An 18,342-nucleotide genomic window follows, 5' to 3' on the forward strand; every position below is an offset into this window, starting at 1 on the left:
TCTTATCCTTGTGCACATTTCGGGCCCAGCAGGGAGGGGCGGTGCTTTGACTGGAAGCCTCCTGGCCTGTGGCTATCCGGTCAGCTCAGCAGGCTCTGGGGCAGGCTCTGTCACTCTGTCCATTTGTACCCTGCACAGGGGGTGCCCCTTCTCCAGGGTGTAGGTGTACTGCAGACCCCCGGTGCTTCCCCTGTGTGCACAGACTCGCTCTGAGCTCACCAGAGCCTTCTACTGGGCTCCCTATTCTCCGAGTTACCTAAGAGCTGCCGGAGACAGAGTCTTGCATATGTGCAAAGAGCACTGCCTGCAGGGCAGTGGGGAAATGTGTACTGCTACACACTCGTGCACACTCACACAAGTTTTCTCCCCAAACTTACTTGTGCCCACCAAGCAGAAGCGGCCCCTGGATGCTTGTTAGCAGCTAGACCCCATAGTCTGTCTCTGACCCTATCTCTGTAGTCAAGGGAGCTGAGGCCAGCGAAGGAGGACTCTGCCGGGCTAGGGCGGTGCCTTCCCTGCCCCACTCCTGCTGCTCTGGGCATTTACCCTGATACTGAGGGCCAGACAGCTGGGGCCCAGTGCTCTGTGATGTTTGCGTATCTTATGTGTCACTTGCATGTTTATTCCTAGTGGGTGGCTCTTGCTATCTCAGCTGTGGCGGCCTTGGGGACAGCAGCCACTGCCCAGCAGTGACCTGCCCTCTGTCAGAAGGAGCCACCAGCCTCTGTAACCCCTTTTCCCTCGTTGCACCTCCCTCTGTCCACTCCCCACTCTCCCACCCCCACCCTGTGTTCTCCGTGTTGAAGCTGCTCTGCCTCTGGCTCCCCTGCGCTCAGAGACCCCAGGAGGGGGTGGGATGGTAGAGGGGACAGAGACATGAGCACAGGGGCTCCGTGGCTGTCGGCCCCACCGTGCATCTCTGTCCTCTGCCTGGACCTCGGGTTCTCACCTACTGCCCTTCTGCCTCTTCAGGAAAAGGACCCACTCCCCGTCATCCAAGGATGAGCAGTCAATTGGGCTGAAGGACTCTTTGCTGGCCCATTCCTCTGACCCCGTGGAGATGCGGAGGCTCAACTACCAGACCCCAGGTAGGGTGGCTCCTCCAGCCTGCCGGCCCCAGCCCAGGTCCCTGGGGTCTCCACCAAGGAATCCTGGCCTCGTGCCCCATTTCTTGTTTCTCGTTTTTGCCCTTCTCCCTGTACTGTCCACTTCATTGAAGTGACTGAAAAACCCCTACATCCAATAGCTAGACAGGCACCCCAGGGCCTAGGAGCCTCTCAGAGGAAGCCCAGCTGCGTAGACCCTGCCTCGTCTTTGATCGACGCCTCCTCCAGCTCCGGGTTAAGGGCCCTCACAGAGCCCACTTCCAGCCACGAGGTAGCCAGCCCCTGCACGCTGGCCCCTCCACGTGAAATAAGGATGTGTTGGTGGAAATGCCCCACCACACCCTTACGGTGGGGCCCACATCTGACCCTTCCTGGAGGCTGGCCCAGCTTCACCCTAAGAGCACAGGGCTTGGTGCCTACGCTTCCTTCCCCAGCCACTCTCACGTGGCTCTCTGGCTGTTCCTTCTACCTGAAATGTCTCTCCCTCCCCATGCCCCAACAGACACAGCTCAGACGTCTCGGTGACATCTCCCAGACTGCCCCAGCCCCCACACAGGTCTGGGGTCTCTCCTCGGCTCCCAGAACCTCTCTGCTTTTTCCATCATGACACCTCTCACCCTGGGCTGGAATTGCCTCAATGACAATCTGAGCTCTGTGGAGCCAGGAATTGTGTCTTTTTTGTCATCCTGATATTGTGCACTTGGTGGGTTCCTATTGAATGTCTCTGAAACAAACACAGACAGTTGAATGAATGAGTGAACTACAGGGTTTGTGTATATACGAGCTAATTATTACTGCATATTAAATCACCCCAAAACTTAATGGCTTAGAACAACAATAATTATGTATTATCTCTCACAGTTTTTGCGAGTCAGAAATTCAGACAGGAGCACAGCAGGAACAGCATGTCTGTATTCTAGAATATCTAGGCCCTCAACTGGAAGACTTGAAGTCTGGGAGCTAGAATCATTTAAAGCAGGGGTCAGCAAACTGTGGCCCATGGCCAAATATGGCCACCACCTGCTTTTGCAAATAAAGTTTTATTCAAATACAGCCATGCCTATTTACGTATGTATTGTCTATGGCTACATTCATGCTAGAAAGCCAGAGTTAAACAGGTGTGAATACCTTATATCCACAAAGCCAACAATACTTACCATCTGGCCTTTCATGGAAGTTTGCTGACCCCTGTATTCTGAAGACTCATTCATTCATTCACATGTGTGGTGGTTGATGCTAGAATCGGCTCTGAGCCCACCTGGCCCTGGCTCCTTCACAACAAGGTGACTGAGTTCCAAGGGCACATGTCTTGAGAGAGAGAGAGCCAGGCAGACCTCGAAGGCTGTTGCAACCTGGGTATCTTGAGGAATCAAATCTCCAGGATGTTAAGCACCTGGAAGGCAGAGAAGCCTGAGAAGGGATGCCGCACCACGTGGGCAGTAGTCACGCAAAGAGGGCGTGGAGGGGAGCTCTCATCGGTGGAAATAGCGTATGCAGGAGCAGCTCGGGGGCACTAAGAGTGCGGCACTGGAGCGGGGGATATTGAGAGCCCAGAGATGAGACTGGAGGGTTAGGTGGAGGTCCAGTCACAGCGGAACCCGAGCGCTAGGCTCGGGGCTTTAGACTTCGTCTTCAAGGTACCAGGGAGGCGGGAAAGGTTTTCAGCAGGGGAACAACAGGGTCAGAATTGTGCTGTAGGAATGTCGCTCTGGCTGCTGTGTGGAATACAGGTGGGGCATAGGGGAGGGAGACTTATTTAGAAGGCTACTGATTAAGTGAAAGGTGCTGAGGACCTGACTTGGAAGATAGCAGTGGGGTTGGAGAAGCATGGGGGAGGTAGAGGCAGCAGGGCATCCGCTTGATTGCACATGGGGGTCAGGAAGCAGGGGGGGCATACAAGGATGACTCCATGGTTGCTGGCAGATCCGTGGGGTACAGGGCCTAGGCGGCAGCCGAGTCTGTGGGTCTGGACCCCGCGCACTGACAACCTGGCTGAAACCACAGGCATGGGAGGTGCCAAGGGGCATGCCGTGGTCAAAGCCCAAGAACAGTTGGGCTCTCCAGAGAGAGGCGGCAAGAGCAGCCAGAGAAGGAGGTGAAACGCTGAGGAAGAATGAAGAGTAGCCAGGGAGGTTAAGATGGAGCAACTAGGCAGAGGACAGATGGGTGGCAGCCCTGAAGCCAGGGATGGCAGGGCTCTAAGGGAGGGGATTTCGTGGCGGAGACCCAGAGGGACCTTCGGCTTCGGCAATGGGGACTTTGGAGAGAACCTGGGGGCAGAAGCGTTTCAGTGGTTTGAGGAATAGTGAGCTGGGAAGGAGCAAATGCAGAAACCCCTTTCGGAGTCCAGGTGTAAAGGATCAGAGAGAAGAGAGAGGGGTGTGGTAGGGTCAAGAAAGGATTTCTTCCCCATATAGCATTGTTTAGGGACAGGGGTCATTTAAGCATTTGAGACTCAGGCCCAACCCAAGTGTGGGGTGTGATTTAGCCTGGGGGAGGTGTGGGGCGATGCCTCCGAGCTCTAGACCAGGGGAGGGTGGGAGGCCGGTGGAAGAGAACGTGTGGCTGGAGTTCTCGGCCAGTGGCCTGTGTTCTCTGGGATGACGTGAAAGTGGTTAGACCAGGGTCACGAGAGAAGCATGGCCTGTGTGTGGGTGCGACTCGGAGGATTGCTGTGCAGGCTGAGGGCCCAGGGGCCCGATCCTGAATCCCTGTGGCTGCAGGAGCCAGAGGGAAATGGCAGGGACCTGAGAGGAAAAGGCGGGCTGAAGAAGAGGCGGTCTGCAGTGGTGTTAAAGGCCCAGTGCAGGGGAACAGGGCCAGATGGACAGGAGGCTGTAGCCCAGGTCAGGCAGTGGGGATGGCCATGAGCGTCACCAGAAATGTGCCGATCAAAGGAGCTGAGGCTGCTGGCGGGAAGAGGTGCCTCTGTGGACACCGGCAGTGTCCAGGAAGCCAGGGACCCAGGAAGGACAAGGGACAGTGGTCGGGGCAGTGGGGATGGCAGCACTCTTCACGGCTGAGGGTTTCCTTTCTATGGTTTTTTAGTTCAGTAAACACTTATTTTTCTCTCTTATCGTTTAATTTTTATTCTGAAAATTTGTCAACCCTACAGAAAACCTGTAAGAGGAATCAGTCGTCATCTGCCTGTTGGGCAGTCTGACCCTTCCTTTCTTGCCATATGTGCCTCATCTCTCTGTATAAAAACACACTTCCCTTTTGCCAAATCATCTGCAAATAGCCGTGGTCAGATTTTGATACCAGAGGGAATGAGGGTTGGTTTGGACCACAATATAGTTATAAAGAGAGCCCCCCTCCCCTTACGGCCAGCCAGGCCCCCCGGAGTTGGGAGAGCCCAGCTCTGGATGGGAGATCCATCTGCGTTTCTCTGGTGGCAGATTGGGGCCTGTGGTAGGACTTGCCCCACAGCCCCGAGCCCCGTACTGCCCCCTGGTCGTGGGCCGCCTCCACCTGCCCCCACTCCCGAGCCCCCGGCCCCTGCACCACCCCTGCGCTGTGTCCCACCGCGATGTAATCAGAGAAGGTTAATGGGCTTTCTTCTCTTGCCCCGATATTTTTTTGTTCTTTTCTCTACAGGTTCCAGTGTCCCCAGTTGCCCGAATATCTCAAGTTAGTTTTCCAAGTTCCCATGTTTGGGGCCTACTCTGGCTTCTGTGTGTTTCCTCTTCTTTTTCTCATCCCATCGCCTCCCTTTTTCTTTGAATACTTCTCTCTCCTTTCCTCTCTCTCTTCTCCCTTCTCACTGTGTCATCTTTTTCCTTCCCCATCCTCCTTCTCCCAAACTTGCCTCCTGCAGTTTGGCTCCCTCGCCAGTGGCTCCGCGTCTCTCTCCTCGGGCCTCTGGCTAACCCCTTTCTGGGTGCCGCTCCTGTCTCTTTGTCTCCATCTCCCCTCCCTCACCTCTACTTCTGTCTCTCTGTTCTTCTGCGTCTCTCTGCAATGTCTCTCTGAACTTCGTGATCACTCCATCCACGTGCTCAGTGCTGGGACAATGATATCACCAAGTCTCCCATGGTGACTGGCGCCAGTGAGGGGCAGGAGGGCTGTCCACAGGCAGGGCCCCTGGGGCAGGGGTGCAGGCTGAAGAAGCCCACAGCCCCATGCTGTCAGCTGCCCCATCCAGGTTCCAGCCCCAGCCTGGAAGGGAGGAAGCCTCTCATCCCTCTTGAGAACCTGCCAGGTGGGGCCCTGGTGTCCCCACTCAGCGCCGTGTCACGCACACACGCTCACACGTGCTCACGGCACACACACTCCCTCTCTGCCGCCTCCCCCCAGTCGTGTGCTCTGCCATCCCTGTCGCCGCATGTGCCGCTGTCTCCATGCCCCCAGTGCCGAGTGCTCCATGGTCACACATTTTTACATGTGCACATACATGCATTGGGGCTGTCTCTACCACCTCTCTCAGCCTCGTGCTAACTGCCGTGTGTGCCCCCACTCCCCCAGGTATGCGAGACCACCCGCCCATCCCCATCACTGACCTAGCGGACAACATTGAGCGCCTCAAAGCCAACGATGGCCTCAAGTTCTCCCAGGAGTATGAGGTGAGACATCCCCACCCCCTACCACCTGACCCGGGCCTAGCCCCATGCCTGCTCCTGTCCTGCCTTAGGTCCCAGACATGGGTGAGGGGCTCCAGGCTTCCCTGGAGCACAGATTGGAGGGGTCAGCAGTGACAAGTGGGGAATTTGGCTACTCGGGTGCTGGACATGGCCGAGGCCATTGCAGCACCTCAGGTCTAGACAGTTAAACACATGCCCAGATGCTCACAGAGGCAGGCAAAAGGACACACACACCTCCAATGATAATGGCTAGCATCAAAAGTTTACTGCAGGCCAGCATCGGGCTAGACACTTTGCATACCTCATTGTATTCAGTCCTTCCCAGAACCCTGTGAAACGGGTACTGTTATTATCCCATCTTACAGATGAGGAAGCTGAGGTTCAGAGAGGGGAAGTGACTTGCCCAAGGTCAAACAGCTATTGAGTAAATGGAGCCAGGACTCACACCCAGGCCTGCCTGACAGCCTGTGCCCTGCACACACGTGTGCTCACGTATTCTCAGAGCTGCACAGATCACAGAGAGGGGAATCAGGATTCGGCTCAGGCTGCACAAACTCTCCTGCTCAGGGCACTCCACATACTCACTTCACTCTGGCCTTGACTCCTCCCTGCTGGGGGCTCAGACTTCAGGGCACTGCTCCCTCAGCCTGGGGTCTGAGGGCTTCCAGGCCGCCCAGCTTTGCTAGTGAAGGATGTGGTCAGTAGATCCCCGCCTCCTGTGACCAGCACAGACAGAGCTGTCATTGTGACTCAGCCCTGCCGTTTCCCCTGCTCCTGGTGCAGGGCTGGCTCAGTCTGGAGTTTGCTCCTCTCTGGTCAGATGTCCACCCTCAGCTGTCTGGGGTGTCCTAGGCACCAGGGTTCCCCTTCCACGGGCTGTGGGCCAGGCAGCTTCCGAGGGCTGTGGGCCAGGTTCCTGCAGAGGAAATTGAGCTTGGCAGGCAGATTGATGAACATGTCTGCTGCGAGGAAAGCATGCTGCCTCTACCTGTGGAGCACTCACTGGGGCCCTGCTTTGCATAAGGCCCTGCTGCGAGGGTAACAAATCCCGTGAGCTGGGCTCCCTGCCTTCAGTTCTTCAGCTGGCGAGGGTGGCATTCCATGGTCGCCAGCCCATACACATTCAGTCCTATGTCCCACACCTGCCCTTCTTCCTAAGAAGGCTCTGCACCTCCCTGTCCAGGCTCCCAGTGTTCCCACTTCCACCTTCTGCCCACTTCTCTCCACCACTGTGAGCCTTCCTTACCAAATCCTTCTCCTGCAGGAAGCATTCTCTGGCTACCCTGGCCTATGGTGGCCTTTCCTTCAGCTAGGATCCCATAGTTCTGGTACCTTTCGTGGTCAGTCAGTCATTCGTCATGCATCGTCAAGCTCCTACCAGGTGCCATCCCTGTGCTGCTTGCTGGGGAGAGGGAGGTAGACGCCTTCAGGGAGCTCAACCAGCGGGGAGATTAGTGCAGACAGAAAATCAACATGGAATAGGACAATATGCCCTAGCAGTAAATGTGGCACACGTGCAGAGAAGGTAGGCTGACAGCAGCAAGCAGGCTGAGGGGTGGGTTGTGTGGGGGGAACTCACGGAAGCAGTGCGTGCACTGTCCTGTGGAGAGAAACAGGCTGGTGCCACAACACGTGCTATGCTGAAAACGGGGGATTGTATCCACCTGTAAAAGGAAGATAATAATAAAATCTGCTTCATAGGACGATTAGGTGAGGGAACACCTGCACAGTGCTTAGAACAGTGCCAAGCATGCAGTAAGTTCTCACGAGGGTTGAGCTGTTACTATCACCGTCTCAGAGGAGGCGAGGAGGAGCCATGGACGACCTTGAGCCAGGAATGAATCATCACGTCTGCGTTGTATAAGGATTGTTCTGACTGCAGGACGGAGTGGGGCGATGCGAAGAGGCAGGGAGCTGCCAAGTCTGGGTGGGGGCGCCTGGCCGAGCCCAGTGGCAGCAGGTTGGAGAGAGCCAAGGGGTGGGCGGCGCCCCGGGACATGGTGGCCGGCGGGACGGTCACAGGAGTTTCGAGGACAACTTGCAGGTTCTGGTCAGGACTTTTAGGTAAATGGATGATGGTGTCCTTTAGCAAGATTAAGTCCCAGCGGCATCTGGGTTCCCCAGATTTGGAAAGGAAGCAGGTGAACTCGGCATGGCCAGGGCAGAGACTGAAGGGCCTACGGGGGCCTCCAGGTGGGGATGTCCTGTTGGCTGCTGGCGGTTTAGACGGGGGCTCAGGGGAGACTAAGTTACAAGTTGGATTATGAGCAGCTCCAGCACCTAGAGGTAAGATCCTGCGAGCAGAAGAGGTCACCCAGGAAAGCCTGCAAAGTTCGGAGAGGGCCTGGGAATGCACCCTGGATGAGCGCTGTGTCCTGCCTATGGCAAGCGCAGGGGGAAGGAGAGAAAACAGAAGAGAAATAGCCAGAGAGGCGGGAGGTGACCTGGACAAGGTGGTGCAGCGGGTGTCCAGGGCTGGCTGCCATTGCTTCCTCTCGTTCTGTGCTCGTCTTGTTAGTTGAGTGCAGGGCCTGAGGGACTTCCCCCTGCCCCCGCCCCACCCCCGAGCACTCTACCAGGCAAAGGGATTTGGTACCATGGTCACCTTCCTGACGGGTGATGGGGCAGCCCCTGAGCTCCGTGGCTGGGGGAGCTGGTGCTCACCCTTCCATGGCACGATGGGCCAGAGGGGCTGGCTGTGGCGTAGGAGCTACGGCTGGATGTTGGCAGCACGTGGAAGGCTGCGCCCCTTTGGGGACAGTAGGTAGACCTCAGCTCTTACAACCACTCCACCTGCCTCCTCCATTCCCTACAGTCCATTGACCCAGGACAACAGTTCACGTGGGAGAATTCAAACCTGGAGGTGAACAAGCCCAAGAACCGCTACGCAAATGTCATTGCCTACGACCACTCACGCGTTATCCTTACCTCCATTGATGGTGAGCCGGGGCGAGCCCCCTCCCATCCCTGCTCTCTTCCTCCTTGCTGGCAGGGGTGACAGTTCATCCTACAGAAGCGGCCCACAAGTCCTAGGGTGCGCTGAGGTGTGGTGGGTGGGCTGCAGGCCCTGGGACAGTGCTCTCCATGCCCCTTACTGTCTGTAGGTGTCCCGGGCAGCGACTACATCAATGCCAACTACATCGATGGCTACCGGAAGCAGAATGCCTACATCGCCACACAGGGCCCACTGCCTGAGACCATGGGCGACTTCTGGCGGATGGTGTGGGAACAGCGCACAGCCACTGTGGTCATGATGACACGGCTAGAGGAGAAGTCCCGGGTAAGACTGTGCAGGACCTGCCAGGAGGTGGGATCGGAAATAGCCACTGGGGGACTCTGGGCACCTTTTGCCGTCCCCGTGCAAAGAAGTTTCTCAAGGGACTTCCCAAGTACTGTTGTTTTCCTGGGGTGTTATCATGGTCCCCAGATGCTAGTGGGTTCCCAGGATGTTAATATGTTGCACCAGATGCTGCATTTTCTGAGAATGTTAATGTGTTGCCCAGTTGCTGGCATGTTCCTGAGATGTTCACATGTTCCCCAGATGCTGGAGTGTTCCTAGGGCATTAACACATCTCCTAAGTTAATTAGTGGAAAGAGCTGCTGTTATCTGCTTTTGCACTGCAAAGCACTGACTGGAACGTAAAATTTACAGAGCTTGAAAATGGCACATAAACATTACGGGTAAATTTGGCAGAAAATGTGCCTGGTGTATCTGGTCATGAATAAATAAATTTCAATTATAGCCCTCATTCCCTCGACGAGGGCGGGAGTGGCAACGTAGCATGAGAGCCTGATGTGGTTTGGTGAGGGGTGGCACAGTGGATCTGAGAATTTGGGTCTGGGGGTTCTTGTAGGTAGGTAGGCTAGCCCTTTCCTCCTGCTTCTGTCCCGGGACCCCTCCCCTTTTACCCCTCTGAGCCTTTGGACATTTCCAAACACCCTTGCACGCTATCCTTGCACGAGGTGCCTGCCTGCAACCTCTACGCTTGTCCTTCTGCAGGTGAAGTGCGATCAGTACTGGCCAGTCCGTGGCACTGAGACCTACGGCCTCATTCAGGTCACTCTTCTGGACACGGTGGAGCTTGCCACGTACACTGTGCGCACCTTCGCGCTCCACAAGGTATGGCCCTGCCCCAGTGCTTGTCCCCGCCCAGCCCCATAAGGACAGTGGTCTGAGTGTGGTGTGTGCTGGGGGTGGAGCTCAGGGGCTCGGAGGTGTGTGTGCGCTGTGCTGTGCAGCGCCTGGTCACTCTGCCCTGAGCGTGTAGCAGACAGACTCCTCGATAACGCCGTTTCTCCCCACCCTTCGCCCCAGAGTGGCTCCAGTGAGAAGCGGGAGCTGCGTCAGTTCCAGTTCATGGCCTGGCCAGACCATGGAGTTCCCGAGTACCCAACCCCCATCCTGGCCTTCTTGCGGCGGGTCAAGGCCTGCAACCCGCTAGATGCAGGGCCCATGGTGGTGCACTGCAGGTGAGGGGGTACGGTGCCACCAGAGGGGCGGGAGGGGGAGGTGGGTGGACCTCTGCCCCAAGCCAAGCCCGTGTCCTGCAGCGCGGGCGTGGGCCGCACGGGCTGCTTCATTGTGATTGACGCCATGCTGGAGCGTATGAAGCATGAAAAGACGGTCGACATCTACGGCCACGTGACGTGCATGCGATCGCAGCGTAACTACATGGTGCAGACAGAGGACCAATACGTGTTCATCCACGAGGCACTGCTGGAGGCTGCCACGTGCGGACACACCGAGGTGCCTGCCCGCAACCTCTATGCCCACATCCAGAAGTTGGGCCAAGTGCCTCCCGGGGAGAGTGTGACCGCCATGGAGCTCGAGTTCAAGGTGAGCCAAGAGGTGGGCCTGGGCTGCGTCGTGGAGGTGATTCCCCCCGGGATGCCAGGCCTGACCAGCCTCTCCCTCCCATTAGTTGCTGGCCAGTTCCAAGGCCCACACATCCCGCTTCATCAGCGCCAACCTGCCCTGCAACAAGTTCAAGAACCGCCTGGTGAACATCATGCCCTATGAGTTGACCCGTGTGTGTCTGCAGCCCATCCGGGGTGTGGAGGGCTCCGACTATATCAATGCCAGCTTCCTGGATGGCTATAGGTCAGCAGCACGCTTATGTCTGCCCCAGGCCCTACGGGTGGGTACCTAGGCCTGCATCTGGCCGGCTGGGGCTGCAACAGAGAAGGGTCAGCCCAGAAGACCAGAGTGGGCTTCCTGGAGGAGGGGTGATCTGAGCGGGACCCTAAGGGACTAGGCAGTCTTGGGGAGACTCTGGGAGCACAGCACCTCCAGCATGTCCAGTCTTATGTCCACCCCAGACAGCAGAAGGCCTACATAGCCACGCAGGGGCCTCTGGCAGAGAGCACCGAGGACTTCTGGCGCATGCTTTGGGAGCACAACTCTACCATCATCGTCATGCTGACCAGGCTTCGGGAGATGGGCAGGGTGAGCCCACCCCCCAGGGCCCTTCTCATACCTGGGAGCACACCAGCCAACCCCTCTGGAGGTGCTGTGCTCCCAGAGTCTCCCCAAGACTGCCTAGTCCCTTAGGACCCCGCTCAGATCACACTCTTCCCTCCTTTCACACCCAGCCTCCCATCAGCATAGACTCTGACCCCCGTTATCACCACCTGAGGAGTCCTGCCCCAGAATCCTCTGAAAGCTGGAGCTCCCCTCCCCGATTCCTCCTACCTGATCATGGGGGCTGGACCCTTTGTCCACAGGAGAAATGCCACCAGTACTGGCCAGCAGAGCGCTCTGCTCGCTACCAGTACTTTGTTGTGGACCCAATGGCTGAGTACAACATGCCGCAGTATATCCTGCGTGAATTCAAGGTCACGGATGCCCGGGTGAGTGTGCACAGGGCAGCATGTGTATTTGCATGAAAGCGTGTCTGTCATCGCCTGAGCACGTGTGGGGTGGGGGCTGCCTACATGGTGCCCTAGCACCAGCTGCAGTAATGTGAGGCTCCCGTGAGAAGTGGGGGCGGGGTGGAGCACATTGCCCAGGGTGCTTACCTGTATCACTGTCCTCCCCTCCTGGCTTGGTGGGGCTGCAGCCCAAGGCACTAAACCCGTTTCCTGCCTGCCTCTCCCAGGATGGGCAGTCGAGGACCATCCGGCAGTTCCAGTTCACAGACTGGCCAGAGCAGGGCGTGCCCAAGACGGGGGAGGGCTTCATCGACTTCATCGGGCAGGTGCACAAGACCAAGGAGCAGTTTGGGCAGGACGGGCCCATCACAGTGCACTGCAGGTGAGGCCGGCCCCTGGAGGGCTAGGCAGGAGCAGGGGGACCTGCAGGCCAGGCGGCAGGACCCCTGACCCCACACTGTCCCTGAGCAGTGCTGGCGTGGGCCGCACCGGGGTGTTCATCACTCTGAGCATCGTCCTGGAGCGGATGCGCTACGAGGGTGTGGTCGACATGTTCCAGACCGTGAAGACCCTGCGCACGCAGCGACCAGCCATGGTGCAGACAGAGGTACGGGCCGGGGCGTGGGCACATGCTGCCAGCGCGGACCATTGCCCGCTCTGCCTGGGACCCTGGGGCCGGAGGAGCGGGCTCTGCTCCTCATTTGGCAGCTCTGTACTGAGCACCAGTGGTGTGTCTGGCTCCAGCTGGGGTTGGACATAGTCCTTATGGGGTGCACAGGGGGACAGCAGGTGGATGTGGGCAGTTTGGAAGGGAGAGAAGAGCCTTCAGAGAGTGTTTCAGGCTCTCTCGACACTACCTGGGGCAGGTGCTGGGCACGTGCCCGCACCGGCTCCTGGCCAGCAGTGGCTGAGTTCATGGCCTACCGGCTGCAGTGAGTGCCCTTGGCAGTGTGTTGGGGTACCCGCTGGCACTGCCCTCGCTGACCCAGCCCCCTGTCCCGGCAGGACCAGTACCAGCTGTGCTACCGCGCAGCCCTGGAGTACCTCGGCAGCTTTGACCACTATGCAACGTAACTACCGTCCCCCTCTCCTCCGCTGCCCCGACCTGGGGGCTCCGGAGGGGACCCAGCTCCTCTGAGCCATACCGACCATCGTCTAGCCCTCCTGCACGGATGCCGTTGCTGGCAGAGCACAGCCCACTGGGATCACAGCGTTTCAGGAACATTGCCACACCAAACAGAGAGCCCAGAAACGCCCTGGGCGTGTGGGTGGGCCGGCAGGTGGGCACCCCAGCCGCTCCGTGTCCACCAGGTCCACCCAGAGCCCGCTCCGAGCTCTCTGTTTTGCTGCCGCATTTCTCATGCTTCTTCTCATGGGGTGGGGATGGGGCACAGCCTCCTTTTTATACGTTAAGTGGGGTAGACTGAGGGATTCTAGCCTCTTCCCTCTGATTTTCCCTTTTGCAAATTCTTAACTGCAGAATGGGCCACTGTAGGGGTTGGGGTGTAGTTTATTTTCTTTTTTGAGTTCACTTGGATCCTTGTTTTTGTATGACTTTCACTGCTGAAGGACGAACATGCCTTCCTCGTGTGTGTGGAGCTGAGGTTGCCAGCCTAAGCGGGGGGGCCTCACTAATCCGCTGCTCCTACAGCCCTTCAGACAAGATCCTGTTTCAGCCAAATGCAGGGAATATTTTTTTTTTGTTTAAGTTTTGTTTTGTTTTTCCTTAAGAGCCTTATTTTAGGCCCCACAGACAGTGGTGGGCGGGAGGAGAGAGGAAACACTCAGCCCCAGTCGTCTGTTCCAGTGTGTGTTTAACATTCACAGCCCAGATCCACAGCCGCATCTGGGGGAGCCTGGCAAGGCATTCCTCATCACCATCATGTTTGCAAAGGTTAAAAAAAGCAAAGACAAAAAAACAAAAACAAGCAAACAAACAAAAAAAAATCAAAAAAGAAAAAAGAAAAAAAAAGAGTCCTATCCTGGCCTCTGCTTCAAACCCCTGAGAGGGGAGGTGGCTCCGTGTGCCTGGGGCTCTCTGGGGAGCTGCCAGGCTGACCTCTGGACCTGCAGAGCCGTGCTTTTGTGCCCGGCATTGCAGTGTGGCGTGGTGTTGGTAGGCTGTGGGTCTGGCCATGTGGCCAAAGCAGTTGGCACAGGTCAGGGTGTGTGCCACACCCTGCACACCTCAGGGCTCAGCAGGGGCACGGCTGGCCCTTCAGGTCCAGGCCAGTGGGCCTGGTAGCACATGTCTGCCCTCAAAAAAGGGGCCAGATGATTTTCCTCCCTGGTTTGCAGCTATTTTCAAAGCCCGTGAGAATCGCTCTTTTCCACTCCTTCAAGATGCCCTCATAAACCAATGTGGTAAGACTACTGGACTTCTCTCAATGGTACTATAATCAACCCCTATAATCTCGGCTTGCTGAGGGGCAGGGAGAGGGCCTTTTCCTCTGGGCAGCACTATCTAGATAGGTAAGTGGGGGCGGGGAAGGGTGCATAGCTGTTGTAGCCGAGGGATGAGAAACAGACTTCTCCAGATCTAGCTAGGCTCGGTCAAGATCAACAGTCCAGGGTTGGTAATGTTGGATGAGACACTCATTTTTACCTTGTGGATGCTAGTGCTGTAGAGTTCACTGTTGTACACAGTCTGTTTTCTATTTGTTAAGAAAACTACAGCATCATTGCATAATTCTTGATGATAATAAATTTGAATAATCAGATTTCTTACAAACTGGGCCTCTGTCTCAGCTCTTTCTGGAACCAGAGTCTGGACTGCATAAGCCAATACCTAGGGGTAAGTTCTGGAGATTTCCTGCTGAGTATTTGTGACAGGATGGGCTCTTGGCGTGGTGCCCACTTTCAGAGGCATGGTTGCAAACCCTGAAGGCTGAGCCGCAGTCTTCAGCGCATGTAAAGAGCACCGCACATAGGACCCGCTCCCTGGAAGCATACATACCCTTTGCCTCTCCTCGCCCTTAGGATGTTCTAAGGCGCCGTGTCAGGGGTCCTGAGACTCCCTCTTCAAGGAGCTACACTCCCCATCTCCCTTTACCTCCCTCCCTTCCTCCCTTGCTATAAGGAGACAGATGGCACTGGGGGCGGTGAAGGCTGTAGCAGTAAGGAAATTGGCTAGTGAAGATTCTTGTGCATACTGGACATGGTGTGGCCTCCCGGCCCCTGGACACATGGCGAGATCTACTTGTTGAGCCCTGTGGCCCCCACTGGGGATCAGACAAGTCTTACCAGCTTGTCCAACCATGGAACTTCTGGGGACACAGATGCAGGAGACCCAAAACAAGTGGGGAAGAGAAACACGTGTCGGCAGTGACCAGACTGTAGAGTATCACGATGAGCCCAACACAGGTGCTGTGGGTGTACTGAGGTAGCACTTAACCCTGCAGCAGGGTCTAGGAAGGCTTCCTAGGAGGTGATGTAAGCTGGATTCTGAGTGTTTCATAAGGTGAACAGAGGTTACTTTTAAAAGGTAGGACGAGATTTCCCACGGAGAGAGCAACTTGTACAAGGCTTGGAAGCATGAAAGAGGCTAACAAATAGAAGAAGCTACGAGGAGTGCAGCATGACGGGGGTAGTGAGACGTGGGCTAGAAAGGTAGGCTGGAAGCAGCTGAGGGGTTTGAGTTGATTGGAAAGGTATGTAAGTGTCCCAGTCAGGTGCAGCGCCTCTATAATGGGCCGCCTCCATTGCTTCCCTCACTGTGCTCCAGAGTTGTCATCTGTCCCCTCGGAGGCTGAGTGAACGAGGCCTGGGATCAGAGCCCTTCTTGGTTTCCCCAGCGCCTCATTCAGTGCCTGGCATATTTCTATTTGTTCAGAAAAACAGCACCATCATTGCATTATCCTTGATGGTATTAAATTTGAAGAATTGTTAACTAAATGAAAGAAGGAGCCATTAAACCTTTTCAAGGGAGCAAAATATCAGAGTGTCACTTGAACACCAGCGTGAACTGCACCAGGCAGGCTGCACACAGGACTTTCTGGACATGATCACTAAGCCTCAGAACCACCCAGCAGAGCAGACCCTCTTCTCTCACAGATAAGGAGATGGGCTTACCTAGGTTAACTTGGCAAAGACCTCAGGACAGGTAAGTGCCAGAGCTGCGACACACCTGCTTATGTCTGTTCTAGATTCCCTGCCCTTTCCATCACCTGGTGTCAGCCACCCTTTCCTTCACTGTCACTCCACCCCTCATCTCCAAAGTCACTTCTCAGGGACCCCCATCACAGTGTGTAGCACCCCATCCACCCTGTTTCCTAATCCGGCATCTTCTTACCCCCATGTTAGCTAATCAAACCCTGCCCATTTGGCTTTCCCTCTTGGATTTGTTCAGTTCTCTGCATTTCTACTGCTCTGTCCTAGGTCACCCTGTCTTATCTGGACTGCTGCCATGCCTTCTCCCTAGTCTGCCTGTCCCAGCCCTGCCCCAGCCCTGCCCCAGCCAACCTATTCTCAGCATAACAGCCAAAGTGATTTTTCCTGTTGGCAGGCATGACCCTGTCACAGTTGGACCAAATTCCACCGGTTTCTGAGGCTGCAGTTTCATGTTTCATCTTCACCCCTCACCCCGTACCTCCAGCCATGACACAGTATCCTCTTTAAGTTTTGTGCATGTCTCACCATATTCTCAGCTCCATACCTTACCACAAACTATTCTGGAACATTCTTTCCCACCTCTCTAGCTGGCTAACTCCTCATTAGGTCTCCACTGAAATATTTCAGAAGCCATCCTTAACCATCCTATATGAGTTTAGGTGACCCTGCTAGGCAACTAATTTGAAATATATTTTTTTCATGTAATCCTCGCAACAGTGTACAAAGTGGGTCCTATTATGCCCATTTTGTAGATAAGAAAACTTGGTCTCATCCACTCACTCAGCACATACTTAATGGGCATTTGCTATGTACGAGTCACATCAATGAACTGAACGAAGACTTCTGACCTTGGGTATTTATACTCTAGTAGGACGAAACATGATGCATATGAAAAACAAACGTAGTTTTTAGAAAGTGTAAGTGCCATGATTGGGGGTCATTAGAATAGGAGGCATCAGGGACATAGGGAAGGCTGGATGATTAGCGTGTTCGTAGGAAGCGTCACTGAAAAGAGGAGGTTTGTGGAAAGACTTGAAGCTGGTGAGGGATTTTACCTGACCGTCTTTGAGGTGAGAGCACCCAGGCAGAGGGAGCAGGTGGAGCAAAGGCCCTGGGCGGGAATGTGCCTGATGTGTTGAGGCTGGTGTGGCCATAATACCAGGAGCAAGGGGTAAGAGAGTAGTGGGGGGTGAGGTCAGAGGGGGAGTGGGGGTCCACTCCCAGGCCTTTGGGAGGACTTGGGCAGAAATCCTGAGGTAGAGAGAAGTGGCCAGATAATGGTTATGTCTTGGAAGTCAAACTGAGGATTTATGTACTTACTGGATGAGAGAAAGTCAAGGTTGACCCCACAGTTTTGGCCTGAGCAACTGTAAGGATGAAGTTGTCGTTTATTGAGATGGGAAAGGCTGAATTGTGAGGGCTGAGGCTCCCAACTGGAATGCGGTGGAATGCCTGGCACTCCTAGGTCTGCCTGACGCCAGGGATTTTCTCACACCACTACCTGCCTATAGCTGGATGTATTGAGAAAAAAATATTTGGAAGGAAACACACCAAGAGTTGTGAAGTTGTGTGATTGCTTTCTTTGTAATTCTCCTAATTTTCTGTGAAGAATTAATAGTACTTTAATTTTTATAAAGACAAACTTTTAAAATTACATAGTTAATAATTTTACGTTTTTAAAAACAACAAAAATCTTTCAAATAGAAATCCCTGCCCCCCAACTCCATGGAGAGAGTCATAACAATTCAGTCTACGTCCTTCTGGGCATTTCCTATGAATATACAAACACGTATAGAAACTTTATTTTTTATATAACTACAATCATGTTAACTCATATCTTTGCAAATTGCCCTTTTCATTTAAGTGTATTGTGAATTTCCAGTACCTCATTTTTTAGGCTGCTGCATACTCTTCTGTCATAGATGTGCCATAATTTCTTAAATGGTTATCAATATAGCTTTTTTATTTAAAACAAATGGATGCATGTGATAATAAAAATAATTCAAACAGTCTTGAAGGCTACAAAATAAAGGGTGAGCTTTTCTATCTCCTCTCCCCGACTCCAGTTTCATTCCCAGGAGCTTCTGATTTTAGTTCTTCAGGCAGTGAGCGTCACATCTTCAAACTGTACGTTGCACCTTTAGTAGGTACTTGGTACCTGGTGACTCCTCACAATAAAAGGTGTGGGATTTAGTCGATTTGTATGATCTCCTACTGTACCTCTTGGTTTTGTTAGATATTTTAACTCTTCTGGAGCTCCCTCATGACTTTAAGCAATATATTTAAACATCTATTTCTCGATTTATCACTGTAGGCAGTATCTATTGATTACTCTCCATAAAGAATGAGAAAATTAGCTCACTTTCCTTGATCCCTCCTCCAACTACCATTTTTTGTTGTTATTTCACATTGTCAAGGTTTCTAATACTTTCTGTTCTATTACTATAATTAAATTTTCATTCTAAAAATTGAAAATCAGTAAACAGCATTTTAATTACATGTTTATGAAAAATCTTTCAAGCATCAGTTTCAAATAAGTCTAATTTTTTTCTTCATTGCTTTCATTTCTGGATTGCACTCAACTGCCGCTGTTTCTCATGCCGCATGTTAGTCCTTTACTTTGGTGGAGTTCTCCCTTGTGAAATTTTTTCACATAGGATTTCAAATTTTCTGAT

The 18,342-nt window shown here is 54.2% G+C and overlaps 1 protein-coding gene across 24 annotated transcripts in view; it reads left to right on the forward strand.

Annotated features, from left to right (window-relative positions):
- PTPRF (protein tyrosine phosphatase receptor type F) overlaps nucleotides 1–14,289 on the forward strand; it is an 86,793-nt gene extending 72,504 nt beyond the window's left edge. For 13 of the 24 annotated variants that reach the window (XM_033115081.1, XM_033115073.1, XM_033115089.1 and 10 more), the window contains 14 exons: nucleotides 973–1,088; nucleotides 4,704–4,736; nucleotides 5,571–5,668; nucleotides 8,502–8,625; nucleotides 8,791–8,966; nucleotides 9,687–9,806; nucleotides 10,002–10,156; nucleotides 10,238–10,523; nucleotides 10,609–10,787; nucleotides 11,006–11,132; nucleotides 11,411–11,536; nucleotides 11,785–11,939; nucleotides 12,029–12,164; nucleotides 12,563–13,478. In XM_033115081.1, coding sequence (XP_032970972.1) covers nucleotides 973–1,088; nucleotides 4,704–4,736; nucleotides 5,571–5,668; nucleotides 8,502–8,625; nucleotides 8,791–8,966; nucleotides 9,687–9,806; nucleotides 10,002–10,156; nucleotides 10,238–10,523; nucleotides 10,609–10,787; nucleotides 11,006–11,132; nucleotides 11,411–11,536; nucleotides 11,785–11,939; nucleotides 12,029–12,164; nucleotides 12,563–12,631 — 1,900 coding nt within the window. In that variant the 3' untranslated portion in view covers nucleotides 12,632–13,478. Of the gene's footprint in view, nucleotides 1–972; nucleotides 1,089–4,703; nucleotides 4,737–5,570; nucleotides 5,669–8,501; nucleotides 8,626–8,790; nucleotides 8,967–9,686; nucleotides 9,807–10,001; nucleotides 10,157–10,237; nucleotides 10,524–10,608; nucleotides 10,788–11,005; nucleotides 11,133–11,410; nucleotides 11,537–11,784; nucleotides 11,940–12,028; nucleotides 12,165–12,562 lie in introns of all 24 variants that reach the window. The other 11 variants (XM_033115084.1, XM_033115077.1, XM_033115079.1 and 8 more) reach the window with 4 other exon arrangements.
- The last annotated feature ends 4,053 nt before the right edge of the window (nucleotides 14,290–18,342 follow it).

Source organism: Rhinolophus ferrumequinum, chromosome 9, assembly GCF_004115265.2.
Source record: "Rhinolophus ferrumequinum isolate MPI-CBG mRhiFer1 chromosome 9, mRhiFer1_v1.p, whole genome shotgun sequence".
Classification (NCBI taxonomy): domain Eukaryota; kingdom Metazoa; phylum Chordata; class Mammalia; order Chiroptera; family Rhinolophidae; genus Rhinolophus; species Rhinolophus ferrumequinum.